This window comes from Lipophrys pholis (genome assembly GCF_963383615.2).
Source record: "Lipophrys pholis genome assembly, chromosome: 3".
In the NCBI taxonomy this organism is placed as follows: domain Eukaryota; kingdom Metazoa; phylum Chordata; class Actinopteri; order Blenniiformes; family Blenniidae; genus Lipophrys; species Lipophrys pholis.
In genome coordinates this window covers 31,804,641-31,832,272 of record NC_137627.1, presented here as the reverse complement: position 1 = coordinate 31,832,272, position 27,632 = coordinate 31,804,641, and the positions used below count along the sequence as shown (strand labels likewise).

At 42.1% G+C, this 27,632-nt stretch overlaps 2 protein-coding genes across 2 annotated transcripts in view; one reads left to right on the top strand and one right to left on the bottom strand.

The window, feature by feature from the left end:
• The window catches only part of bcl9l (bcl9 like), a 40,780-nt gene extending 21,946 nt beyond the window's left edge, over window positions 1-18,834 (top strand). Inside the window, exons 2-9 of the mRNA XM_080459965.1 lie at window positions 2,238-2,302; window positions 3,845-4,249; window positions 7,922-8,044; window positions 8,430-8,604; window positions 8,899-8,983; window positions 9,310-11,698; window positions 11,798-12,052; window positions 17,452-18,834. Of these exons, the coding sequence (XP_080316091.1) occupies window positions 3,928-4,249; window positions 7,922-8,044; window positions 8,430-8,604; window positions 8,899-8,983; window positions 9,310-11,698; window positions 11,798-12,052; window positions 17,452-18,638 (4,536 nt within the window). The 5' untranslated portion in view covers window positions 2,238-2,302; window positions 3,845-3,927 and the 3' untranslated portion in view covers window positions 18,639-18,834. The remainder of the gene's footprint in view (window positions 1-2,237; window positions 2,303-3,844; window positions 4,250-7,921; window positions 8,045-8,429; window positions 8,605-8,898; window positions 8,984-9,309; window positions 11,699-11,797; window positions 12,053-17,451) is intronic.
• Window positions 18,835-18,977: 143 nt separating this feature from the next.
• cxcr5 (chemokine (C-X-C motif) receptor 5) lies at window positions 18,978-22,517 on the bottom strand. The gene is made up of 2 exons (XM_080459966.1): window positions 22,444-22,517; window positions 18,978-20,464 (listed from the first exon to the last, which is right to left on the bottom strand). The coding sequence occupies exons 1-2, from the start codon at window positions 22,504-22,506 to the stop codon at window positions 19,388-19,390; spliced, it is 1,140 nt and encodes a 379-aa protein (XP_080316092.1). The 5' UTR covers window positions 22,507-22,517; the 3' UTR covers window positions 18,978-19,387.
• Between the last annotated feature and the right edge of the window lie 5,115 nt (window positions 22,518-27,632).

Here is a 27,632-nt window from a genome sequence, read left to right as displayed (position 1 = left end):
CAGCTTTATTTGAGGCCTGTGACTATAAAAAATGTTCAAGTATGAATCAACAAAGTAGAAATATGTAAAACCAAAAATCAAGTTCAAATAATATCATTCTTATTATTAGTTTTAAGTCTTTAATAATGATCTGAAGCATCACTCTGTGTTAAAATGTTTGTAAGACACAAGATCTGCTGAAATGATCCTTCACTTTGTTTGTACCTGCTACAAAACCCCTTTAGAACTCTGAAGGGATGAGATCTGCCTTTTCTCCTGTTGCCTTGATTCAACCTGTTATCATCCGTCTATGGCAGAAATAACTGAGAGCCTGCTTGATTTCCACTGGCCTGGTATTCATTTTAGATAGGCCTGTCTTTTCTTGAGTGTCCACTCGAAGGTCGGCGTCTCAGCGTGTGATTAGTTTTCCTCCTCGTTTTTTTGTGTTACACAAAGCGGGTGAGTCACACTTTGTCAACAAGAGCGATGTCTGACTGTCCCTGCTCGAGTTAATGAGTGATGAAGCCCTCGGCCAGTGAACAAGCCACCTTTCTGTTCTGACTGGAGCCGGCGTTGGTTAATGACTAATTGCAGCTTTGTGTTTACCTGTCGAGGTGAGTGAGCACCACAGATGGTTCTGGTAGACTGAGACAGCTGACCTGAACCAATGCTGCCGAGCCACATTGTGTCATCGGTCAAAAAATGGACGCCAGTGGAAATGTTTACACACGACCTGAATTATGTCAGCCCAACCATCCCGGCTCCAAGCTTTGAACAGGCTGCAATTACTGTTTTGACCAGCTATTGTTGACCGACGACAGGTGTGCTCGGGTCTTGTTAGAACTTGCCGGAGAACTGTTAGAAAGCTTTACGTGTGAGCAGGTTCACAATGGGACTGACTCCAAGAAAACTTGCTTTCGGTTTGGAAGGCACATCACGGCTTTATCAGTGTTTCAGATGAGAGGTGAAACGTCATGAAAACTGAAAGAAAGTCCAGTTTCCTTTTTTAAGAGGACCACAGATACTACGACCTGGATGACTGAGAGTCTTCACCGCTACTTTGTAGACTGCATACAAATTCTTTGTCGGAGAAAAGCACACCCCAGTGGCAAAGGTTAAAATCAGAAGCTTCAGGTTATGGACACGGGCAGGTGTTGGTGTCAAAAGGGCATCAGCTCGCTGCTCTGGATTTGAACCCCAGAATAAAGCCTTGTGTGCTGGGAAGTGTCCTTCATTCTTAATGCTAAGCTTGGATCCTGCTCATTTTAGGGCTGTCATTATGCCTCAAGCTTCTCAAGTGCATCTCGAAGCTGAAACGCTGGGGAGAAGGCCCTGTTATTTGTCCTACAAAAATAGATCTATGGGTAATGCTGGGGAACTCTTGAGGTTTCGGTTTGAGGATCTAAGGTAGCCAAATCATTTGAATCAAGATACTTTTCTTCTCATTCTTTTCAATCCATCTCAATTCCTGCAAATTTCTCATCAAACACCGATTCCATGCCACTTTTTGAAAGAATTGGACACAAAACCAAGTAGGTATCACATTGAATATACCCAGTTCAAGTTATATTGGACTTAGTTTGAGATCAGCAAATAGTCATAGATTTAAAATGTATTATTTTTCATTGTTGTTAACAGTGTTTTCTGAGGTGCTTTGCAACACAAGTCTGATATTTAAAGTCATCCAACCTGAAACTTGTAAAATACATTAGTCTCTGTTTTTGTCCAAAAAGGAAAACGGCTTTAAATACAGACACAAGCACAATGTTAATTGCTTATTACGAGGCCCTGCTATCTGGACATACAAAAATAGATGAAACAAACAAAAAAAAAAAAAGCTGATGACCTATAAATAGTCGTGAGTTTTGCCTGTTTTTGTGCTGTGAATGTCAAACACAGTCTCTCTGCGTGAGGAGGCACGAGGCGAGTTTCGCTCCAGCCAGCGTCACAGAGCGCGGTGGAGTTTTTGTGGTTTTCAAAGTGTTTGGTAGGGGAGGGACCTTCAAACACTGCTGAGCTACTTTTGAGTTTCAGGTCCCTCCCCCAGCTCGAACTCAACCTTGCTTACTTTCCCTTAAAGGCACATTGGCCTCATATTGCCTCCTTGGCCCTGCACTCTTTCACCGTATTCTCTCTCTTTTCTGTCTTTACACATGAAATTGATGTTGACCCAGAGGCTGAGAAGCATACATTAGCAGACAGTAATATTTCCAATCTGCCTTCACTGATGTTTTTATTACTCTTGTATTGTTCCCCAGGTCTGTGTGTGATCAGCGAAGCAGCCTGGCAGCGTGTCAGCTGAGTATCTCGTAGGTGAGATGAGGTGAGTGATCATAGTTAAAAAGTTTGCCTGAAACAACTAAAAACTCCAGTTGTAATGACATTGTTTCAGTTTTCAGCCACACAATGGTTGTAGTTGTACGCACACTGAATGTTATGCAGTGAACAAGCAACTTTTTTGAGGAACTTAGGAGTTTATTTGAGCTTTTACACTGTAAAAAAAACAACTTTTACAGAAATGCTCAAATAGAAGCAAATTTAGTGAGATCGTGGGACCGACCCAAAGATACATTTTCTTTTATGGATACAAATCTTGCAATCACATCTGTTTTAAAACCATGAATCTCTAAACTTAGTAAAAACAAAGTGATATTTCCTTGACAAGTTTCCACAATTCAGTCTGACTCTTTATTGACTAAAACGCATTTTTCTTTGTGTAAGATAGCAAACAAAACTATAAAACTCCCACAAAAAAAGAATGGTATAGGAGCCACTTTTAACTATGATAATAAATCATCCATCCATCATCTATACCACTTCCAGTTTCCAGTTATAGCATACAACTTCATTACAGTATAATATATAGCTAAAGTCACAATATTACACAATATGGTGACACTTGGCATCATAATGTGGCGAGGTTTTTTAGATTTTGTAAAGATAAAATGAAATGATTAGCATCATTATATGATAGTGATCTGTTTTTTTTTCTTCTTGGTGCAGTATTTGAACTTTTCATTTTATAGCTTGAGCTTCAGATTTCTAAGTTTCATCATGATATTGGAAACAGTAAACCCATTTGCTCTCCACTTCAACAGAATAATGATACACCTGCCAATTTTTGAATAACAGAACGAGAATTGACAATTTATGGAATATTGTGTTTCTTATCATTGCCTGCTTGTATTTTTATCAGATAAGGCCCAAAAACATCATCCCTGGATTATGACTTCCCAATAAAATGAGCTAGTGTGAATATTTCTGGCTTTTTTATGTAGCATTTTTTTGCCGGCACGGTCTCTAACTTTGAGTAAACCTCACTTAATAATAACCTGCTTGTGCCAATTTATTGTTTTATGTAGCAGTAACACGCTGCATCTCTCTAAATCACAAACGGACAAACAGGTCGTTATGCCATAATCGCAACGTCCTTCCAGTCAGTCCGTCTCCTCCCAATCAGTGATACCCCTGAAATGTTGCCAGCTGAGCTTTGCTGTGATTGTGGATTGAGGGGAAAAGAGAATAGATTCGTGCCCAGAAGTTGACACCAGTGGAAGGGCTTCTGTTTAACACACCGATTCTCGCTGTGTCATTAACGTGTCGAACATTATCTCTAGAGGGGAATGAAACCCTGTGCCCCCCCCCCCCCCCCACAGACTTACCACCTATGGTGTCCATCATCAACAGGTTTATTGGTAGATATTTGCAAATGAGGCCCTACAACTTGTGTGTTTGTTTAATTTGTCAAAAAAAATTCTCCAAAAATGTAACATTTGTGTGAATCGAAATGATAAGAAATCCAGTCTGATCATCACAAGCTTGATTTTTTATTTTATTTTTTTCTGCTTCTCTCTCTTTCCATCAGTGTGAAAGCGATGTGAGCTCCCCTGACTAATAGGCACAGCAGTTCTCAGTAGCAGACCTCCACCCAAATCACCAGCCATTCAAATGCACACCGACAACAAACTGGCCAATCATGGCAAGCAGGTCACCGGAGATGGCCGGTCCCAGGTCCCCAGCATGAACCCACAGGTTCAGCAGCAGCAGGCGGGCGCCGCCCACCTGGGTTCAAAGACCATCGGAGCTGGCAGCCATGGTGTCAAAACCAACCAGATTTCCCTCGCCAACCCTGGGATGAAGGCGGGCCAGGCGGTGAGCGGCGTCGGAGGGATGCTGAAAACCAAATCCAAGCGGGAGAGGAGCGTCTCCATCGACTCTGGAGAAGCGAGAAATGCCATCCCCGCCGTCCTGGAGGCCGATGCCAAAGGAGGTGAGGCGTGCATGTGCAAAAGATTTGTTTCTGTTGTAGCCACGCACAAGTTGACTTCCTTTACCTTCCTATCAACTGAATCTCCACCTGACACACCAGATTACTCACCTTCACCTCCTCCACAACAGGAAGTGAATACAGGGACCGAGAGGACAGCACTTGTTTTCTTCGTCACTTGAAGTGCCCTGACCTTTCACTGAAGTATCAGAATTTCCCCCTGGCTTTTGATATTTTGCGCCGTGCCTGCACAGCAGTGACTTGTCTCACAAGAAGAAGAAAAATAGTCTTTTCTCAGGGGAAGAGGCATAGTTGTAAAAGCTTTTTAAACCTTGAGAGGTTCTCGTTGAACTTTGCAATGATTCATTTCTGTGTGTGTCTTTAAATATTTGTCAATTTGGTTTGGTACGAATAGTTTCTGAAGCATTTGTTTGCTATCACTCATTTAACCGTTCATGTGAGCTTTAGATTGCCACTGACAACGTGTTTCACAAAACTCATCCGGACTTTCTATAAAATCCAACACACACTAAAGTGTCATCTCCTCTGATGATGCCACAGTGACTTGCAGGCATTTCCTCGAACTGTCACCTTACCCTAACACCTAATCGTATTTACAGAAGTAGATTCTAGAGACTTGCTCTCCTTTTTGGGACAAAGAGTCTCACGCAGACATAAGCACATGCACAGAAAAACACAGAGGTATGGTCGTAATAGGAAAAAGTGGAGGCTGAAAGAGAACGAAAGATTGTGTGGATCATTTCATAGTACAGCTTCTCTTGCTGCATTTGGCCTCCCCCTACACCCACACACACACACACACATACACACACACACACACACACACCCGCGTGTTTCTTTCTGTTCCTCCTTCAGTCTTGTTCCCTGTGATTATTCCGCCCGTTGAGAAACAAATGTGCATTCCTCCCATTTCTTTGAAATCACTCTGCCGCCAAACCTTGAAACCTGCAGTGGGTGAAAGACTGTCTGAACACGGCTCAATAGCTGCCTTTCTTAGATAAACCAGGAACCGCTGGTAACAAAAACAAGAGGTCAGCGCTTTGATACAGCCTCCGTGACAAGGCAGCAGTCCTCGTCTGCTGGCTTTTTCTTTGTGTTGACAAAGCAATATCCTTCTTCACTGTATATTCACAAGAGGTTTTTTTGTGTGAGTGCTCAGACTCGTCTGATGGTCTTTATGTAAAAGTGCTTTATCTCTGCAGAGTTACTGAGAAGGAAGCAAGCTTGGGAAAAAAAAAAAAGTACATTTGTTTTATCAGTATAAATGTAGCTATCACAGGCGTAATTAATCATCAATGATTTAAAGCGAGCAAAGCAAACCCGGTGTTTTGGCTAGGGTTTGTTACATTACTGGAAACAGGCAGAAGGGGAGGAGCTTGTTTGTAAAAGTTTATTTTATCTGAAGTGGCTTAGCCAAGAAGCTGATCTGTTCTTGTGTTGGACTCATTCAGTCTAGTTTTGTTCAAGTGATACTGTGTGAATTTTGCTCTAAAGCCTGTTTGGCATGTAAGTTTGGTTTTTTTTGTTGTTGTTTTTTTTTTTTAAATGTTTGATTCACAAACCCTATAGAATATATAACAACACAGATTGTTGTTAAATTCAATCAACACTGCCAACCAATGTAAAACAGAGGCATTAGATGGTTTTTACTAAGTTCCCCTTTAACGTTTGGATGACGCTTTGCCACAGCTTCCTACATCCACATTCACACAGCTGTGTTTTCACCCACAACCTCATAACTCAGCCTGTAAGAAAGCTCAACATATCTAGAACACCAGAATTTTAAATTGTAGCAGACATCAACAAAGTAATCCCTAGACATAAGAGGAAATATGTAGGTCAAACACTTCGGCCCCGTTTACATGACAACGTTTCACGTGACAACACCTAATCCGTTGTGAGAGTGTGTTTACTCTGCAGCAGCAGACACACAGACAACGATGTCATTAGTATGCCGGGCCACTGGAGGGTGGTGTTGATTGATTTTGTAATGAAACCACACAGACGTGTGCAGAGAACAATACGCTATAAATCGTATGTTATCAGGGGAGAGTCTCAACTATTGAACTACTGATGTAGACGATAAAACTAGAATACGGACAGCGAGGCATACTACTCCAGGTCCGCCATGTTTGTTCACAAGTGGATGAGCAGGAGGCAGGGGGAGACATGTGCATGCCCCGTAACAGGCTCCAAAGTCTCTGTAGGACGGAACAGCGACCATGAAAGAATCTTTCCACCTTGGGAGCCGGGATGAAAACTTTGCGGATACAGTGGATCCGTACAACGGTGTCGAGTAAACGGAGCCCCCAAAAGTGAAGAAAGTTTTGCGGATACACTCGTATTCGTTGTCGTGTAAATGGGGCCTTAAGTAACTGCATCGTTATCTCTTTACATTAACTCTAGGGTTTCTTAAGACTTCAGTCGAATCAAATTTGCATAAAATTCTTCAGGGTAGAAAGAATAAGTACCAAGTTGAATGTTTTCAATTGACATACAGGTTAGATACCTAAACTTTAAATCCATTTAATTTTTGTAATTTAGCATTTGCTTATGTTTAGAAGTGAAAAGAGTGCTGTGCAGAATTCCTGTCACAGAAAGTGGAATATTGGCTTAAAATATATTCAGGAATCAAAGTTGTGTCATTTAAATCAGGAATAAACCTCTAAAGAAAAGATTTCTCTCCACACAGAAAATGTCCCCTGAACAATTTAAGGCACTGCATTGATGATAATCAAATAAGGTTCTCAGACAAATTTCAAAGGCAAAGCAGCTCATCTTTGCTTAACTTTTAATATTCACAAGACCTGAACTCACCAATAGATAATGGTTCGCGCAACTCCAAAGATTACAACATAATTGCCCCAAACCTTAAACCTCTATTTTAACACTTTGTGATATTATCAAGCAGTTTCACAGATCAGATCAGACACTTTCATGATGCTTCCTGGAAGTGGAATTACATTGCAATCACATTTCTGCTCATACAGGAAACTATTACCTATATCCTGTCAGGCATGGTGGAGGTACCATCAGCTGCAAGGCTGCATTCGAGGTGATGATTGTATCAAAGTGGCATTGAAATCAGGACAAATGGGTTTTCTGGTGTCTGACCACTAATGGTGAGGTGAACTGAACATTACTGAAGGGTGTGTCGAAGCACATTTTACCTATCGGATTTCATCTCGCTCAAAGATTAACTTGTGCGGCTTTGAAAATGTCACCCTTTCTGATCATGCACAGCTGGTTCATTTGCATTTAATTATGGAAAAAGTCTGAAATCTTGCCTTGATAACTTGATTTTGGCAGCACCGGTGGTCAGCAGTGCTTTTAGTAGTATTACCGGACCCTTTCCTTTTTTTCATGTCAGTGAAAAGGTAAGAAGGCACCAACTTGTATATCATCTTAGAATTCCTCCGTGTTTGCTGAAAATGATCTCAATAATTCATACTTCATACAATCTTGGCACTACTTTTAAGTTTTTGATTGATTGTTGTGTTACAATGTCAAGGCAGGTGTAAAGTGGAATCCTCTGACTCGGCGCACGGAGAGTGAGTTTGATCATTTCTCTTCAAATTTCATGGATGGATTCATCTCCTCTGTGTCTGTGTCTGTGTCTGTGTCTGTGTCTGTGTCTGTGGGGGGGTCCTCCAGAGGGTGTTATGCGCAGTAAGCGGCGCTGTGTTTTGGAGAAGAAACAACCATACAGTGGAGACGAATGGTGCTCGGGACCGGACACCGAGGAAGATGAAGACAAGCCGCATACTGCAGCCCACCGTGAGTCTGTCCACCCCCCACGGATCAGGGAGCGCGTGCTATCTGCCATTGTCCACATGTTGCGCAAGCCTCACTAACAATAGCATCATTGTGGCTACAAAACTGGTGGTCTCATGAATCCCATGTAGAAAAATCCCTGTCATTTCTCGGGTTCATTTTTACTGAAAGCTACAGGTTAAAACTTAGTTTAGTGTTTGCAATGTTAGATTCTATACACACGTTTCTACACACAGTAACAGGAGAATGCAAACTGAGGTGACATTTTCTCTTTGAATCTGAGTTGACTTAACATGTGTTTTAGCTCCATCTAGTGTTTAAATGTGGGCAAATGGCTGAACTGGAAGTGAAATTCAAATCTGAAAAATGCTGCTTGTTGTTTTCAAAGAGGATCGAGGCCTGGCAGGGCCGATACAGGCGCTGCCCGACCGCCTGTCTGCAGGACCCCTGTCTGAACCCGGAGGCCCAGTAATGGGTTGTGGAGTGGGACCAGGGCTAAAAACAGAACCAACTCAGCCTTCACAACAAGTGGTGTATGTTTTCACAACCAGCCTAGCCAACAGGTGAGTAGCGTTTGCAGGTCTTCGAGGTAGACCCTCATTTACATAATAGATTCAGACGATGAAACTACTGTGTGTGTGTGTGTGTGTGTGTGTGTGTGTGTGTGTGTGTGTGTGTGTGTGTGTGTGTGTGTGTGTGTGTGTGTGTGTGTGTGTGTGTGTGTGTGTGTGTGTGTGTGTGTGTGTGTGTGTGTGTGTGTGTGTGTGTGTGTGTGTGTGTGTGTGTGTGTGTGTGTGTGTGTGTGTGTGTGTGTGTGTGTGTGTGTGTGTGTGTGTGTGTGTGTGTGTATTTATCAGTGCTGCAGAAGCAGTGATGAAGGGGCAGAGTGATTCAATCCTCCTGTTTCACCAGCAAAATATCCAACACTCCAAGTTGGAGCAGGTCAGACAATTAAATATTTATGTTTTTGCAAAACCTTATAAACTAATGTGAACAAAAAGTGTTTGTTGCAGTAAGAAAACACAGATGCAGACTATTTGAGGGTGTATTCATGTAGTTAATTTTGTCCCAGGTACTTTTTGTTTCTGTTTTACGTTTCATTTATCAAGACTGCTATGAAAATGAGGATTTGGCAAATACATATACTGCATGATAGAACTACACTTTAGTACTGAAATGTAAAAGTAAAGATTCCCAAGTGATGTATTTTTATGTATTGTGTAGCTTTTTTTTTTTTTAATATACCTTTCTTTTTTCATTTACTACAGGGCCACTCATCAGGAAAGCTTTCCTCCAAGCTGTCTGAGAAGGTGACCTCCAGCTGCTCGCCCCCCAAATCCCAAAGTGGAACTCCACGGCCGGCCTCCGCAGGAGTCGGTCCGTTGCATCCTGCAGGGACGCCGTCATCAGCAACACACTCTGATAATGAAGCCTCCCAGACCAGACCTGGCGGGGCTTCAAGCACTAACAGCCTGGTCGCCCATAGGTCAGAGGGAGGGAGCGCAGCTACGCCTGCAGTCCCAGACCCAGTAAGCGGAGACGGGGATGGTGCAGGGGCTGCCTCTCTGCCAGTCGCCATCGTTTCTCCCTCAGGGAGTCCCTCCATACTGTCCGCACATCTACAGAGTGACGCAGTCCAGAGATGTGGCCCCGGCAACACTGACGGCCTTTCCAAAGAGCAGCTGGAGCACAGGGAGCGCTCTTTACAGACGTTGAGAGACATCGAAAGACTGCTGCTGCGCAGTGGGGCAGGCGGAGGCCCCGGAGATGCTGGAGGCCCCAACAATAATGCTCCCAATAATTCATCCAACTTAACTAATAACAACAATAGTGATAGGAGTGGTATTCTTGAGGACACTGACAATGGTCCTAATAACTCTGGAAACTGCAGTAGTGGTAATATATTATCAGCCTTGGCTCCGATGGGAGGGATGAAAAAATATGAAGAGCCCCTCCAGTCTATAATTTCTCAAACACAGTCCCTTGGCGGACCTGTGCTCGACAGCCCTCAAATGGACTCTCACCACAGCCTGCCACAGCATCCCCATCACCAGCTGTCTTCACCTGGGGACGACATGGGTCCTTTACTTGGACCAGAAGGGCTGACCCCAGAGCAGATGGCGTGGCGGAAACTTCAAGAGGAATATTACCAGGAAAAGAGACGGCAGCAGGAAATCCAACCTTCTACACATCCCCAGCACTTTAGAATGATGACTGAGATGGGCATGCACGGAGGCCCCATGATGGTGAGAGGACCTCCTCCTCCCTACCACAGCAAGCCCACTGGGCAGCAGTGGGGTCCTGCCGGCATGATGGGAGGAGGAATGGGCAGCAATGAAAGAATGATCGATATGCACCAAGAGGGGCCTCGTGGCCCGAGGTTCTTAGGGCAGATTCAGAGAGGACAGCCGGTGGGTGGGGGGTTCCCTGGTAGTCCCGGAGGAGTGTTATCAGTGGAGGGTCTCGGACCCCAAAGGCCAAACCGCCCCGGGATGATTTGGCTGGAAGACATGCCCAACAATATCAGTGGTGGAGCTCCCTTTCATGGCTGCTACCCTGGGGGGCCGAATCAGCATGTGCAAGGTGACCCAGAGCATCTGTTGACACGGGAGGAAATATTTCGCATCATGGAAAAACGGCACATGCAGGGTATCTCCAGGTTTGAACTTGACAGATTGGCAAAACAGCAGCAACAAGGCACCCTGGGTTCGAGACTTATGGATAATCTTGGAGCTCCAGATTTTCCCAATTTGGGAATGGGGCGAGGTCTACCCACCAGTAGAGGAGAACCGATGGAGTTTCCGGTTTCACGGGAGATCATGGGATCCCCTGGTGGGGGTCCGCAAATCAGAGACTTGGTAGATTCGTCACTGGGAAGTAGTCTTGCAATGAACATGAATGTACCGATGAATGTTCAACAGCAGCAGCAGATGATACTATCTCAGAAGCTCCGGGGAGGTCAGGCTGCAGGTGGGCCTTTAGCTGAGATGTTTGGTTCTGGAGAAATTTCCCGAATCAGGACTTCACAAAATGGAAGAGGAGGAAATAAAGGCATGATCCCTGGACCTGACGGTCCCTTTCAGTTTCCCAATCAAGGACCCTTCTCCGGTGGGCAGGTAGATGGACCCTATCTTCAACAACCTGGCCCTGAGATGTTTGGATCTGATCAGCAGGGCCCCAATCAAATGGGAGGTACACCGCGGCTGAGTCATATGCCGATGACTGCAGGCCTCAGGGGAGCAGACCTCGGCCCGAGGCATGCGTCTGACCTCTCGGTCAATGTTAACCCCATGACCTCTCCTTTAGTGCCTCCTCCTCATCAGCTCAAGTCTCCATCCCTCAATCAAGAGCCATCCCCTCTTCTCCCTTCTCCCTCGGCTCCAAGACTGAAGTCCCCGTCACAGATCTCCTCTGCTGGACACCACCCCCCTCCGCCCCCTGCTTCTGGTGCTGCTACTCCTTCTTCCATGAAGTCTCCACAAATCATGGGCTCTTCCAACCTTGGATTGCACTCTCCATCTGCCTCTCCTGGACGACTCAAGTCACCAGCCATGGGCTCTCCCGGGTGGACGTCCCCTAAAACAGCTCTTCCAAGTCCAGGTGGTCCACCCGGCGGGAAAGCGGTTGGAAATGGAGGAAGTAGTTCCACTGAAACAGGTAAAGGCCAAACAAAGTTCAAAGAGATTCCCACACTTCAAATTCCGATCATCATTATCTTCTCCAAAAATTTATACTGTGTTTTAATGTTCTTTACAGGCCAGTCGCTTCCCCCCAGGAGTTCCAACTCCACTCCCATCAGCCAGCCAGGCTCTATGAATCCCAGCATGCCATTTACTTCATCTCCTGACGCCCCGCCATCTCAGAATCCCTTATCCCTCATCATGTCCCAGATGTCCAAGTACGCCATGCCAAGTTCCACACCCCTCTACCATGACGCAATCAAAACTATCGCCACTTCAGATGATGAGATGTTACCAGATCGACCGCTTCTATCTGCTGTCAGCATCGGAGGTATGAAAACAAATGTGAATGTGGGAGACAGGGAAACGGCTCACACAACTGTACAGTAGACAGATAAAATGTAGTTTAATAACAATTTGCGTAATATAAGAAAATATATTGATTATTAACAGAGGCCAAGATTGGAAAAAAAAAAAAAAAAAAGACTAAATGATAAAGTCTTTTAAAAACTAGGTAATATTGAAACACAAGCAATAAAACTCAAAATTACAGTAGAAGATGTCTATTTAGAGCCAATATCAAAGCAATCTGTTGAACTCTTGTTGAAGACAACATTGAATCCATGTCCTCATCAAAAGCATAAAATTACATCTTGAGATGTTTCTTAAAATTGTCCATGGAAGATGCTTCTCTTATATGAGCTGGCATGTTCTGCGTTAATTTTTTATTTTATATTTGGTAGGTTGAGCACTCCAGCTCCATACAACCCGAAAGTTCATATGAGAACATATTGAGACAAGCAGTTTGAGTGGTGTGAAGGTACAAAGCCGTGTAATGCTTGAAAAACCGATACAAGGACCTCAAAACGAATTCCTCAGTAAATCGAGACTCGAGAATAACATGACCTCTTAAGATTTAGTCTTCTTGCTGCAGCATTTTGGGCTAATTGCAGCCTATTAATGCACACTTTAAGGAGATCGGTACAAAGCATGTTGCAATAGTCCAGAAGTGCATCAGTCACTGAGAGTAACTTCCACTTTAATTCCAGAAATATTAACTTTTAGTCATTTTTATTTGTTAAGCATGAACAGCAGCGGTTTATGCTTTTTTTGTTGTTGTTGTTTTGGCTAGTGGAGAGGGGTTAGACTGCTCCTCACAACATGTGGAGTGGTCACAAGCTATAATAGGAGGAGTAACGAGGGGGAGGGTGACTCACTAAAGTGGGTTTTAAGGAGTTGTTATAGTTTATTTTGTTTTTTGTGTGTTGCAGTGTTCAAGTGTGTTAAGCTTCTAATGTGTCTTCAGGTCATCATATTGGACTTGAAGATGACTTTGGTAACAAATAGTCATCATCACTGTTACTTGCTTTGTTTGATAACATTAAAATGGCAGAAGGAATAGAACTTAATTGTATTGCTTGGAACTGCAGGGGACTACAGCGTTTTAAAAAGGTTAAACAAGTCATGACTAGACTAAAAAAATATGGACTCCAAAATAAAATTTTTACATGAGACACATCTTCTGGAGGAAGATGAAAAGATAGTTAGGAGAAGGTGGCCAGGTAGAGTATTTACGTCAGCGTTTTCATCTCGAACAAGGGGAGTTATGACTCTTATTCATCAATCTGTTCTTTTCCATGTAGATAAAGTTATTAAGGACCACAATAATTCAAGGCTCACTATTGCTTGAGAAATTAAATTGAATGTATATGGTCCTAATATAGATGACTCTGTGTTCTATGAGGACCGGTTTCTTTTGCTTTCAACACTGTCGGGACAACATTTAATAGGTGGGGACTTTAACTGTCCATTGGACCCTAGTAGGGATAGATCTACTGGTGTAGATCAGACTCATTACCATAGTAGATTGAGTATAAAACGATTTATGAAAGACCTTAAATTACAAGATATTTGGCAAGAACGACATCAGCAAACGAGATCTTACTCATGCTATTCTGCCACCTTCCATACTTTTTCATGTATAGATAGTTTTTTTGTTTCTACCGACTTGGTGTCCAAGGTGCAAAACTGTACATATAACAATATTGTTATTTCAGATCATGCACCATGTAAATTAGAATATTGGGATGAAACTATTACTTGTGATCCACCTAAATGGCGATTCCAACATAGATGGTTGCAGGTTGAGGATTTTGTTAAATACATAGGACAACACATAAATTCAAAAAATGGGACTAAATGGGATGCTTTTAAAGCATTTCTGAGAGGGCACATTCTTAGTTACACAGGCTACAAATCTAAGAAGGTGAGGCTGGATGCATTACAATTGGAAAACAAAATTAAAAAAAAAAACAAGAAAAAATATTTGAAAAAAGTGATCCAGAAGCTGAAAAGGGATAAATACTTTTAAGAGCAGAATATGAGAAACTTAATAGTTTTAAAGCTGCATCAGGTCTTCTACAAACAAGGGGATAAAGCTGGAAAACTATTATCATGGCAAATTAAACAGCTTGAAACCAAAACATCCACAACATCTATTGAAAGTAAAGGTCCAACAATAGTGAATCCAAAAGATAATAATGAAGCATTTAAGGATTATTACCAGACTCTATATGATGCCCAAGAAAATAACAACGCTATTGATATGAAAGTAACCTTGGATAGGCTTAATATTCCAGTTAACCCAAATGACCTTCAAGCAGAGCTCGACTTGGAAATAAATAAAGAAGAAATAGGGCAAGCCATTGACTTAATGAAATTAGGTAAACGGGCAGGACCACACGGTATTCCAATAGATAGATATATAAAATTTAAAGATAAATTATTGACACCACTTTTAGATATGTTCAATGAAACCTTTGAAAAAGACTGCCTCCTGGAGTTCCTTAATCAAGCTGTAATTATTCTTCTGCCAAAGCCTGGCAAACCCCCAAACAGATGTGATAATCTGAGACCCATTAGTCTCCTTAATTCTGATTATAAGATTATCTGTAAACTTTTAGCAAGACAACTTCAAAAAATTCTTCCTGATGTAATAAATAAAGATCAGAATGGCTTTGATGGTGGTAGACAAGGCTATCTTAATGTAAGACTGGGGTTAAATATCCTCAAATATAAAAAAGAGGAAAAGGATTGTGCTCTCCTATCTTTGGATGTGAAAAAGGTGTTCGATAGGGTCCAATGGCCCTATCTTTTTAATGTATTTAATAGATTTGGCATAGGAGGCTAATTTATAAAGTGGGTTAGGATACTATATAATAATCCAGCAGACAGACATTTTTCTAAACCAATTATAATTAAAAGAGGTTGTTGTCAGGGATGTCCTCTTTCTCCCGTATTATTTTATTTGGTGATTGAGCTTTTGGCAACAGCTTGCACACCCTCAAATAACTGGTTCCACCACAGGTCCCACTGAACATATGATCTCCTTGTTTGCTGATGACGTTATTTTGTTTCTGTCAAGGCTCACCTCTTCATTACCGGCAGTGCTGGAAGTAGTCAAGCTATTTGGGCTTATCTCAGAATATAAAGTGAATGAAACTAAATCTTCTATATTAATGCTAAATAAAGTGGACAGAGAGAATCCCACTCCCCAATTGTCAAATTTCAAATAGTGGAACAATTTAAATATTTAGGAAATACAATTGTACCAGTTTTGGATCAGCTGGTGAAAACTAATAATGACAAATTGAGGAAAGAAGTTGAGACCTCTGTCGACAGATGGACGTCACTGCCTGACTCTATACTGGGAAGGGTAAACATCTTAAAAATGAATGTATTACCAAAATTGTTGTATCTTTTCAAAATATCCCTTTGCCTAACCCCCAGACTTGCTTAAGTGGTTAAAAAAGTTGACAGTAAGCTTTATATGGAATCATGGAAGGTCTAAGATCCGTCTCTCTCTCCTCTATTTGCCATTTGACACTGGAGGCTGAAATGCTCTAATTTTCACTGGTATTACTGAGCTGCACAACTGGGCTCCATCACATTTCATTTTTCTGACAAAAACAATCTGCATTGGATAGAAATGGAGTCTCTTAATTTAAAATTACTGCTGCCTTCATTCCTGTATTCTGATACAAGTAAAAAACTATGATCAAATATAGAAAACCCTTTCCTAAAACATTCAGTAGGGGTTTGAATCATTTAGGTATTTCTTGACTTTATACCAAACACAGTTTAGTCCAGTCTGGAGTAATCAGCTCTTTATTAAGATAAGATAAGATATCCCTTTATTTATCTCGCATGTGGAGAAATTTGCAGTGGTACAGTAGGATAGTACAGAGAAAGAAGCACACATAGCAGGAACTAAAAAAAAAAAAAAAAAAAAGCTGATAAAAATACAATATAATAGAAAAATATGCACACGGTAGAGCAGACACAGCATTTAAAATATGGGCATCCAAGGGACTAAAAACAATTGGTTACTTTTATCTGCCACAATCAGATGTTTTTATGTCCTTTGAGGAACTCAAAACAATGTTTGATTTGGACAAAAAACATTAATTTAAATACTTGCAATTGAGATGTTTTGTGAACCCAAATCAAAATAACTTCATTAACACCCCTCTTACTCCGCTAGAAAAACTGCTTATAAATAATAAGTCAAGGAAGAGCATCATCTCAGACTTTTACGATTTGTTGTTATCCAGTTCAACAGAAAACTCAACTGGAATGAAGATTTACAGGTTAATATTAGTAAACAGGATTGGGGAAGGGCATGCAGTAAAACTCACACAATGACTATTCAAATGGTTAATACCTATATACATCACACCTGTAAAATTAAACAAGTATAATAAATACATTCCAGATACATGTATAGGGTGTGGCTCTAAAGGCACACTGATACACTGCAGGTGGGAAAGTAGTCAGATACAACTATTTTGGAAGAAGTAAAAGATTTGATAGTGAAGATTAAAGCCTGAAATATTTCTATTGTCTTTATACCCACAAAATCATAATCTTACTAAGTCTGAAACTACATTTATTGATTTCAGCTCACTGATAGCAAAAAGATGTATAGTTCTCTCCTGGAAAAATGTCATTGGACCCAGCGCCTCCCAGTGGCTAAAACAAATGCTGTCCAGTCTGTCATTGGCGAGAATTACATATATTCATAGGACCAAACGACACATATTTGAAAAGATTTGGGAACCATATAGAAACTTTGTTAAGGACTTGGACTCTTGTGATGACACTGCAATAAGTGCTACGGTTGTAAGATGATTACCGAAGCTGAAGAAGCAGGAGAAGCTAATGTTTTATTTTGTTCTTTGCTTTGCTTAGTTTTTTTTTAAATTTTGTTTAGTTTTTTTAATATTGTACCTTTATTTAGTTTTTACTATTCTCTATAAATAAGACAATGTATAAGCATCTCTCTGTAATGCAAGAACTTATAATTCTCGTATTAACATGGTAAAAATCTTGAATAAAATATATATGGCAAACTAATAATGATAATGATGAAGCTCACGTAAAGGTAAACGATGACACCCAGTTTCACTGATGACTTATTTGATGGAGTCAGACTTCCTACTTTCTTTTTGAACAGTCATCTTTGTGCGCGTCTGCTCACTTTTGCAGGTTTGTCTTCTTGATATTGAGAATGTGTCTTAGAATTTGTTGACAACAGTAGAGCAAGATTCAAATGTATTGATCCTGTTTATAAATTCGGTGTTCTATTAAGCCTTCAATCTGTTGTTACTCACCGTGTTACAAAATGTGTGTCGTTGCATTGTTCTCATGTCGGCTTTGTTTTGTCACCAGGAAACATGGTGAATCCCCAGACATCACAGATGCTTGTCTCCCATGGCCCGATGGGACCCCACAGTGATCCACAAAGCCCGATGGGTATTGTAAGCCAAGGTCAGCAGCACCTGCCCCATGACACCTCAGGATCGGTACTTTCTTCCCCAAACCAAATGGGCATGCCAGCCATGAATTCTGCCATGATGGGAGGAGACGGACCTGAGGGAATGGGGCCCTGTAATGTCTCGCCTCAGAATCAGATGGGTGGTTTTCCACGTATGCAGCCGCCATCGCACGGGCCCATGCACTCGCCTATCGGAGGAATGCCGCAGAATTTCCCCCAGTCAAATGAGGACATTCTGCCACATCAGCAGTTGCACCTGCTGAGCAAAGGCCACCCTCACCAACGCCCCCCTCACCCCTCAGACTCATTCGCCTCTCTTCCCATGGGGGATGGACCGGATCTGAGTGAAGTCATACGGCCCACTCACACGGGGATTCCCGAGTTCGATCTCTCCCGCATCATTCCCGCTGATAAGCCCAGTAGCACCCTTCAGTATTTCCCCAAGAGCGAGCCACATCAGAATCCACATCAGGGGCCGCCGTCCCAGCACCACACCCCACAGCAGCTCCTCAAACAGCTATCTTCGTCCGGCCCCCCGCATGGCGGCGGGCCCTCGTCCAACCCTCATTTAGCTAGCCTGCAGAACATGATGGCCGAACAACAGCTGCCACCTCACGCGTCGCACGGTGTAATACGCCAAAGCATGGGCATTCCTCAGGGGGGCTCCAGGGCTATGGTTTCAGGAGGGGGCATGGGCCCCATGTGTCCCCCTGGACATATGATGGGGAGGACAGGCTTGGTGCCCCAGCAGCAGCTTCAACAGCAGCAGGCCATGATGAACAGCAGCCTCATGCACCATACTTCCAACCCGTACCCCGGCATGATGCCCTCTCAGCAGCACCCACACAACCTGATGGCTCAGCAGAATCTTATGATGATGCAGGCCAAACAGCGAAGCCTGTCCATTCCAGGGGAGCCCTTCGGACCTCAGGGCCCTCTGATGTCCCCGCAGGGCCCCATGATGGGCCCGTCTCACCCGCAGTCTGGCATGATGGGCCCGCAATCTCTCAGACAGCGAGGAATGTCTTTGGACAGTCCTATTGGTTACGGGCCCGGTGGTATGACCAACATGCCATTCTGATCCAGCTAAATAAACAAAACAACAAAAACAGAGTTCACTAGGTTAACTTCCCATTGTGTCCAAAGTTTTTCATTACCGTTATTCTTGTAGTTGTTTGAAAAAAAAAATAATAATTGTTTAATAAATCAGTAAAAATCTCCAAACTTTGGATTACATCTGATTTAAAAAAAAAAAAAAAAAAAAAAAAAATTGAAAAGCACTGTAACACTGTTCAATGACAAATTTGAAGCCATTTTCTAAAATACTGTAAAATGTGTATATTGGGGAAAAAAACATGTGTCTTTGTTGTGGGAACAGCGTGGCGGTCAGGAGAGGAGTGCCTCAAATTTCTATTTGTTTTAATACCATTGATTTATTTTCTCCAACTACCAAACTGTTGTGAAAAAGAAATTATATGAATATAATATATACTTGCTGTATATAAGATGCAATTTGTGATTGTTTGCAGTTGTACTGTATAACTGTTTTAATAGAAGTCTAAAATAGAAGAATAAGGACCTCTAATATGTTTGATTATTGTGTTGTCGATTTTTCTGTTATTTCATACCACCCGACAGTGGGACTCGGTTGCTGTACAATATGTGAAATCTTTATTTAATTCTGTTAGCAATATCTGCAAAGCAAGCAAAAACAAATTATGGCCAACATTTTCTTTTTTTCATTGACTGGGTAAATAAAACATTTTAAATGCATTTAAAAGTATCAGCTGGTAGTATATGATGACAGTGGGTGAATCGCTGCAGGAATCATCAGGAGACGACGGTGCTGACCGGCGTCGCTCCGTCGGTGGTAGACGCTCGACTGTGACCCTGCCCTCGGACAAGAGGCGGACAAATCCGTATGCAGCCCAGTTCATAGAGCAGCTGTATCAGCTCGTTGCGAAAGCGCATCCCAACAAAGGCGTAGAGGAAAGGGTTGAGGCAGCAGTGCGAGATACCCAGGCTCTCCGTCACGTCCAGCACCGGCTGCAATAACAGCAACGAGCCACAGCTTTTGTAGGCGACCACGTCCAGGTCCACCAGAGTTTTCACCAGCAGGGCGACGTTGTACGGCAGCCAGCAGAAGCAGAACACCAGAGTCACGAGTAAAACCACTCGGACAGCGCCTTTCTTCGTTTGGCTCTTCTGACTGTTGCACAGAGTAATCGCCAGTGCCGTGTAGCAGTAGCTCATAACGGCCAGAGGGAGGAAGAAGCACACGTGGTGTAACACTCTTTTGGTCAAAACCCAGTTGTGTGCATGCAGACCGTGGCTGTAGTAGGAACAATCGGTCGTAGATGAGTTGGCGTCGTCTCTCAGAGAAAGGAAGATGGCGTTCGGCACCGACAGGCCCAAACAGATGAGCCACAGCACGAAGCACGTCAGGTGCACGACTCTCGGACGTCGACTTTGCATACTCGGGACTGCGTGAACGATGGCCAAATAGCGGTCAAATCCAATGCAGGCTATGAGAAAACTCCCACAGATGATGTTGAGGTTTTTTAACAGGCCCACCATCTTGCAGAGGAACTCCCCGAACAGCCAGCTGGTGGCGCCGCCCATCACGTCGAAGGGCAGAGCGAGGAGGAGCAGGAGGTCGGCCAGGGCCAGATGCAGGAGGTAGAGCTCCGCGATGCGCAGCTGGCGCCGGCGTGTCAGGAGGACTGTGATCATCAGGCCGTTGCCCACCACACCCAGGACGAAGATCAGGCTGTAAAACACGGGCTGGAACACCTTGTAGAAGTTCTGCAGGTCCGGGCTGCCCTGACAGACTGTCTCCCTCTCATCAGGGTATGTGGTGTAGTTGTCATAAAGGTCTGTCCAGTCGTCGGTGTCTTCACTGTCTACCTGCATAAAACAAAGAAAATAACTATTCACATGATCACATTTAAGCCAAAGTATTTTAGTGTGTGTATATATATATATATATATAACAGGTTCGATTTGTCAAGTTTCTATGAATTCTTGCAGAATGTTACATCTTTTTACGAGGTCATGGTAACAGTTTACTCAAGTTATTCAACCGGAAGCACTGAGCAGTGCAGATTGTTTTCACTTCCCCTTCATTTGGGAAGAGATATTTTTAGAAGCAAATACACCAAAACATTTCTCTCTGGTTAGATATGAATTAAAACAAAACCACTTCTCCCTATCAGAAACTTAGTTGGTGAAGTCACAGACAGTAGAAACCTGAAGTGTCACCTCAACGTGGACAAGATGGAATAAAAAGAAGAAACTGAACGTCTCAATTTAACGTTAACAGAGGTCTTGATTTTGAAAATAATTTTTTTTTTTATTAATTTTATTAGATAAAATTTGATTTTTGAGCACTATTTGTAATCACTGCTACTTGTACTAGAAATGTTTTTGCATTCTTATTACAAGCATTAAATGAATGAATAGTTTATTTCATTACCGTGCAAACATTGAAATTTTGTGCATTCAGTTTATAGTTCTTAAAAGTTCACACACACACATTTATTTATTTATTACAGTTTCTGTGGCCGAGGCGGGTGTAGGCTGAAACTAAGGCTTATTTTTGCTCGTCCCTTAAAAATCAAGTTACCCGGGACACCAGTGATGCAAGAGAAAACAATAGAAAGCTAAAACTTACTCTTTAAATTACTCATCGTTATGATTTCTGATTTCAGCCATTTGTTTTATTGTAACCAGTAATTATTTTACATTTCAATCTTTTTTTGAAGCGCAAGGATTTACACAACATTAAGTCGTCGCTGAGTCCATTCCATGATATGACTCCCAAAATTTCAACATATCTGTTTTTAACTTTAATTCGCACACTACCTTTCAAAGACACCAATCCTCTTAAATTATAATACTTTTCTCTCAATTTAAAAACGTTTTGAATACCTGTGGGGAGACTTTCATTTTTCACTGGCATAATGATTTCCAATGTCTTAAAGTAAACAATATCTACCAATTTTAACGGGCAAGAGTCTATAGATAGTTTATTAGTGGTTTCGCATGAGGAAGCTTTATTTATTATTCTAATTCTTTTCTGGAGTTTAAAGAGGGTCTATATGTGTTCTGTATATATTTCAATCTATTTTAATGATTTCATGAAGCAAATCACGAGTAAAGTAGTTAAATTTCACAATGGTGTATCACATTTTATATTGATAACCTATATTAAAACCTCTCCACCAGGAGGGTTTAATTTTTACTTTTTGACGGAAGCAAGCAAAAATATACATGCATTTTTGTTTTTTTTAATTTACATTTAATTTTTACATGAATTTTACATGAAAATTGTGCAAACCTCTGCCTCCAGATAATTATGCTCTCACTGTAGTTTTCACCTTTGATATTGCTTCAGGCACATTCGAAATGATTTAAATACAGTATACATCAAATTTATCGAAATGAAAACCCTTTGGAAAAAGTGCAACCAAGCAAAATGGCTGTATTTTTCTCATTTGAAATTGAAAAAGTATAAATGAGGGTTAGATTCTCACTAGTGAAAATAAGCTTTGTAATTGTTATTTTAAATAGTTTTAAACAAGAAAGAAATATATATGTGTTCACTTTCTCTATAAAGCTTTAACCTTAGACTGACAGACATGGAATGTCAGCATTAAGCTACACTTTTTAAATTTCGAATAGTGAAATTTATCTAGAAAGTGCAAATAAAGTTAAAAGGAAACTTGTGCAGACTTCTGGCTGTCTGTGACATTTATTCATCTACAGTTAATGTATACGCACAAGTTCTACTTTTAAAAATAATCACCGTCAGAGCATGTTCCAGTAAAACAAAACCGTGTGTGTGTGTGTGTGTGTGTGTGTGATGGCTCTAAACCACGTCTTACCTCAAAGGAAAATGGCTGCAGGTTATCCATGCTTTGTAAATCTTGAGTGAGTGTCTCAGCCATCTGTGGTGAAATGTGTCTGGACTTCCTGTTAGTGCTTACTCTTCTACGTTTGCTGATTTGTTTTTTGGAGCAATAACAGACTCCACTGTGGTTATCACATAAGGGCAGTAATGCATGTCCAAGTAACTTAGCAACTCTACCGAACTGGGTGTACTTTATGTTCCTCCAGCAACAATCTTATTAAGGGAAAACGTCAAATCTTATACAGCTTCATTATTTCTGAGTTTTTGGTAAAACTTTGATATTTCTGGAAATCAAACCATTTTTAATGGTTGAAGTCAATGACAAGCTCCTAAACAAGGCCTTAACCCCCAAAACTGCCGTCACAAAGCTGCTCTATCTATATTTACATTTCACATCAGTCTTATGTAAAACAGGTAATTCATGTGCAGAGCAGGGGGTCAAACATATGGCTCCTGGTGGAATTCAGGCAGTTAATTTGGTCCAGAAAGTGTTTGAAGTCATAACAGAGGTTGCTTTCATGCTGATTTTTCTCTCTAAACTGGATGTCGCACTTGCAGGATGGAGCAAGTTGTTTCCATGGCGACACAAGGAGCGTCACTGTCTGTTTACTGAACATTGCATACATACAGTACATATTGCAATTGTTGTGAGTTGTGATAGTGGTCAAATCATAAAGTCAGAGACCGCAAAACACATATTTCTAAAACGATTCTTGTCGATGGAAACTTTTTTAAAAACGAAGTCCGTTTACACAGAAACGGCAGAAAAGCTGAGAATGATGTTTTCATTTTGCGCCACTAGTGAGTGCTGTTTTTATTCAATAAAGCCACTTATATATGCACATTGTAAACACTGAAGCTCCTTCAAACTGTCTTTATTTGGCATTTTGGTCCACTTGGTATTGGTTGTTTGCAGGGGCGACTGGTCATTAGGGACAGGGGGGGGCTGAGCGCCACCTGGTGTCATCAGTTTTGCGGGGTCAGTGCCTATATGGTTGTTATAATGTTGTAGCTAAAAGATTGTGCACCTTCTTTACTTTGGAATTCAGTGGTGTCACAAGACCTGAAATAAAATCTTGCCCCACCAAGAATTTACATCTAGAAACTAGGTAAGAGTATTAGGGCCACTGACGAAAAACAAAAATTCGGAGGCAAAAAAAACAACAACTTCTTGCACTTCAGAAAAACTCGAAAATCAAAGTCTAGATTTCTTTTTTCACGGTGGAAAAAAAGTTTTTTACAAAGTCCGTCCATCCACATGCCAGCGCGTGTGACTACTTCTACAAAATGCATCGCAGGCGATTTAACCCTTTATAGGGCACTCGTTGAAATACTTTGAAATTCAAAATTTCAACCTTAGAGTGTTGTTTTGGGACCTAACATGACATAATTACTGTTTTAAAATTTTGGGAAATTTTTTATTTTCATAGAGAAAATTTACATAAATGAAGTTACCATATTTGGGTCCTTGCCCATTATTGGTAAAAAAAAATATCCAAGAAGTTTGTATAAAAAAAATACAAGGAAAAAACATATAAGTTGAAAGGAACATGTATTTCTTTAAAATTAGAATAACTTTTAGAACAATACAACATAAGTGCTGATACAGACACCTGCCAACTTACATAGTGTCACTTTAGACAACATTAGGACACTTCTTCAAGTAACGAACAGATATGCTCACCGTTCATGCAGAGGTGGACCTTACATACCTTGCAGACCACATTTGACCTGAGGATGTTGCCTTTCCTGCTGCAGTACTTGCACGTCTGCCGTCTGGCATGTACAGGAGCATGGAAGAGGGAGAGGTCAAACCACGCAGCCACATTTGGGGTGTGGCTGTGGTGTGCGGGGACAGGTGTAGGGACATCAGCAGTGGTGGCCAGGCTATCAACAGATGAAGATGAACTTCTTCTGGAGCTGGGTGTGGCTGGCCTCTGGCTGCTGGCTACCTTGAACACCTGGATTCTGAACTCTTTCAGAGACTGGGTATTCACACCAAGGGCCTTGCAGGCCCGCTTGTACATGACACAGGCATTTGTGAGGCTGACATCAATGACATATGCAAACAGATGCAGATCCCACCTCTTGGACTTCATGGGAGTGCGGTGGAGGTGCACCTGCATGTCAGTCTTATCAATGCCCCCCATTTTGGCATTGTAACTCTTGATGACAGCTGGACAACTCACTGGCTCTTTCATCTTGGTCTCACTGCAGTACCTGATAACTGAGGACATCGGCTCTACCTGCATGTCTGTTGACAGCAGAGTGAGAGTTTTGTTGTCCTTCCACTTGATGGCCAGTATCCCATCATCAATAGTGACGTAGTCTTATGTACTACGCCGCACAACCATTGTCTCCATCTCCTTGATAGACTTGAGTGGAGGAAAATAAGGGTCTGCCACATCTTCATCTTCCTTCTTATCATCGTCACTGATGGCAGGAACGGCTGGCATGACAACACTGACCCTCCATTTGCCATAAAACATCTGAGCAGACACTTGCTAAAAATTTAACATGCAATAGAACTGGTATTAGGTCATAAACTAACAAAATTGCTATTTATACCTTTAGGATTTCTAAATTAATGGGTTAAAATTATGTCTGAATCACTGCGTAGCAGGCATTACTGTTATAAAAACATTTGGCAACATTAAAACATAATGCCCTAACTTGTATTGCCTTATTTGTAAGGAAAATGTGTTAAGTATGACTAGTTAGATGCATCGGGCATATGTCCAAAAAAGGTCACACCAAGCCAATTCTCATTTTTAGGTGAATCGGGCATATGATCATATTTGGCACCCACATTCTTCATGCTGTAATTTCACTCATTTCATGAAGTTGCTCACAAATAACACTTATTTCATCACTTAGCACAACTGCTCAACATTAAAATGTGTGAGTTTCATCAACTTACCATGGTTAGTTTTGATGTTTCAACTGTAAATGCACAGTAAGTTTAGCCAAATGGCCCCTTTTTCTGACATCAGAGAAAACAGGAAATTGGAGGCCTCCCAGGTCTCTGCTGATTGGTCAAATGTCACAATCATGTGGTCTGTGATATAGAGTAATCTCTGCTGATTGGAGGGAGCTGATGGGCATGGAAGCATTTCACATCAGCTTCATCTTACGTGCCACGTATGACGTCCTACCTTCCCCCTCTAACCTCAACCAATGGTACGGACAAGACCCCACGTGCCCCCTCTGTCCATCTCCCGCAAACCTTAAACATATTCTGGTTGGCTGCAAGACAAGCCTGTCACAAGGCCGTTACACCTGGCCGCACAACCACGTCCTGAAGTGCCTAGCAGCTGCCTTGGATGCCAGGCGGGTAAAGCTCAATGCCTTGCCTTCTCCATCATTCCATCCTACTTCCGCAAGGAAGTTCATCCGAGAAGGTGCAAAGCCAGTCAAAGGCTATACAACATCGGACATTGGCCAGCTCAGTGGGGCTTGCGACTGGAAGTTGGCTGCAGATCTGAACCAAAGGCTCTGCTTTCCTTCTGAGATAGCCACAACAAATCTCAGACCAGACCTTGTGCTCTGGTCCTCCTCACTCCACACTGTGTACATCATAGAGCTTCCTGTTCCCTGGGAGGCTGCTATGGAGGAGGCATTTGAACGCAAGAGCCTTAAGTACATGGAGCTGGCAGCCGATGCTGAACAACGCAGATGGAAGGCCAAGGTTTGTCCAGTGGAAGTCGCCTGCAGAGGCTTCATTGGCAAGTCAACCATCAGACTGCTTAAGGATTTGGGAATCCAAGGCCAAACCCTACGCCAAACCATCAAAGCCCTCTCAGGTGCAGCAGAAGAAGCAAGTCGATGGCTGTGGATGAAGAGGTGAGACACTACCTGGACCGCCACCAACACCTGCAGCACGTAAGGGTTTAAAGCAGAGGGGGGCACACTCGAGATGCCGGGTGTTGCTGATGAGCCCTCTGGAGGTGTCGTGGGCCTATCATCGAAACACAAGTGAAAGAGGGTGCCCACCTGATGACCCCAATGATGCTGACAACCCCCCCCCCCCCCCCCCCCCCCTCCCTTCCCACTCAATTAGACCAGCTACCGGAATAGCATCAAAACCATCCCAACTCATTGTCACCACTGATATCTCAGGATTGTTGTTTAATCGGGATTGTTTTACCTAGTCCTAAAAACAGAACTGTGAGTTTCATCAACTTACCATGGTTAGTTTTGATGTTTCAACTGTAAATACACAGTAAGTTTAGCCAAATGGCCCCTTTTTCTGACATCAGAGAAAACAGGAAATTGGAGGCCTCCCAGGTCTCTGCTGATTGGTCAAATGTCACAATCATGTGGTCTGTGATGTAGAGTAACCTCTGCTGATTGGCTGGGTGAAGACCACATGGTTCTTGATCTCACCTAGACAAAGTACTGGTGCCAAATGTAATGTGTGTGGAAATTACCAAAAATGGTCACTTGCTCGATAAAGGTGGAGTGGTGAAAAGATGCTTCAGGACAGAATTTAGCTCATAAACACAGTCAGTTATCATCAGTATTAGGACTTTGCAGAGAGTGTGCAGCCAGCAGTGTTGTTCCGTTGCAGAAGTTTGTTGAGTACGAAGCACAAAGGCACGGATCCCACAGTATAACCCAAAATGTGTTCTTATTAATCAAGGAAATCCTGCGTAAAATCACATGTCCATTAGCAGTAAGCAACCCTATATAGTCAGAATTAAGTGATTTAAATGTGATTTCAGATCCAGCAGCAAATGATGAGGGATGGACAGACGTCTCTCCGTGACAAAACAAGTCTCGACTTTGATTTTCAACTTTTTCTGCAGTACACAAAGGTTGCTGTTTTGTTTAGCCTCCGAATTTTTTTTCCCTTCAATGGCCCTAATACTCTTCCGTAAGAAACGCCACTGGTTGTTTGTATGGATAAAAAAACTGCTGTCTTGATGTCATCCAGATGATGGTGTCGTAAATGTAAACTTTATCAGAGAAACACTAAATTCAAGAGTGAACAGCGCACACTGCATTCATTTGTTCTGAATAAATCATTCTCACACATGTGCAGAACTAGTCACTACGGCCGTGGTGCGCATGTGCAGTATATGCATTTCAGAAAAGCTCAGTTTTTATGATTTTCAAGGAGAGAGAGTCAGAGCATTTTCCAAAAAGTTCTGCCTTTGCAAG

Coding starts and splice junctions, on each gene's coding strand:
- cxcr5 (XM_080459966.1), bottom strand. CDS start 22,506: ATGGCTGAGACACTCACTCAAGATTTACAAAGCATGGATAACCTGCAG. Junction 20,465..22,443: donor TGCAGCCATTTTCCTTTGAG/GTAAGACGTGGT, acceptor TGTTTTATGCAG/GTAGACAGTGAAGACACCGA.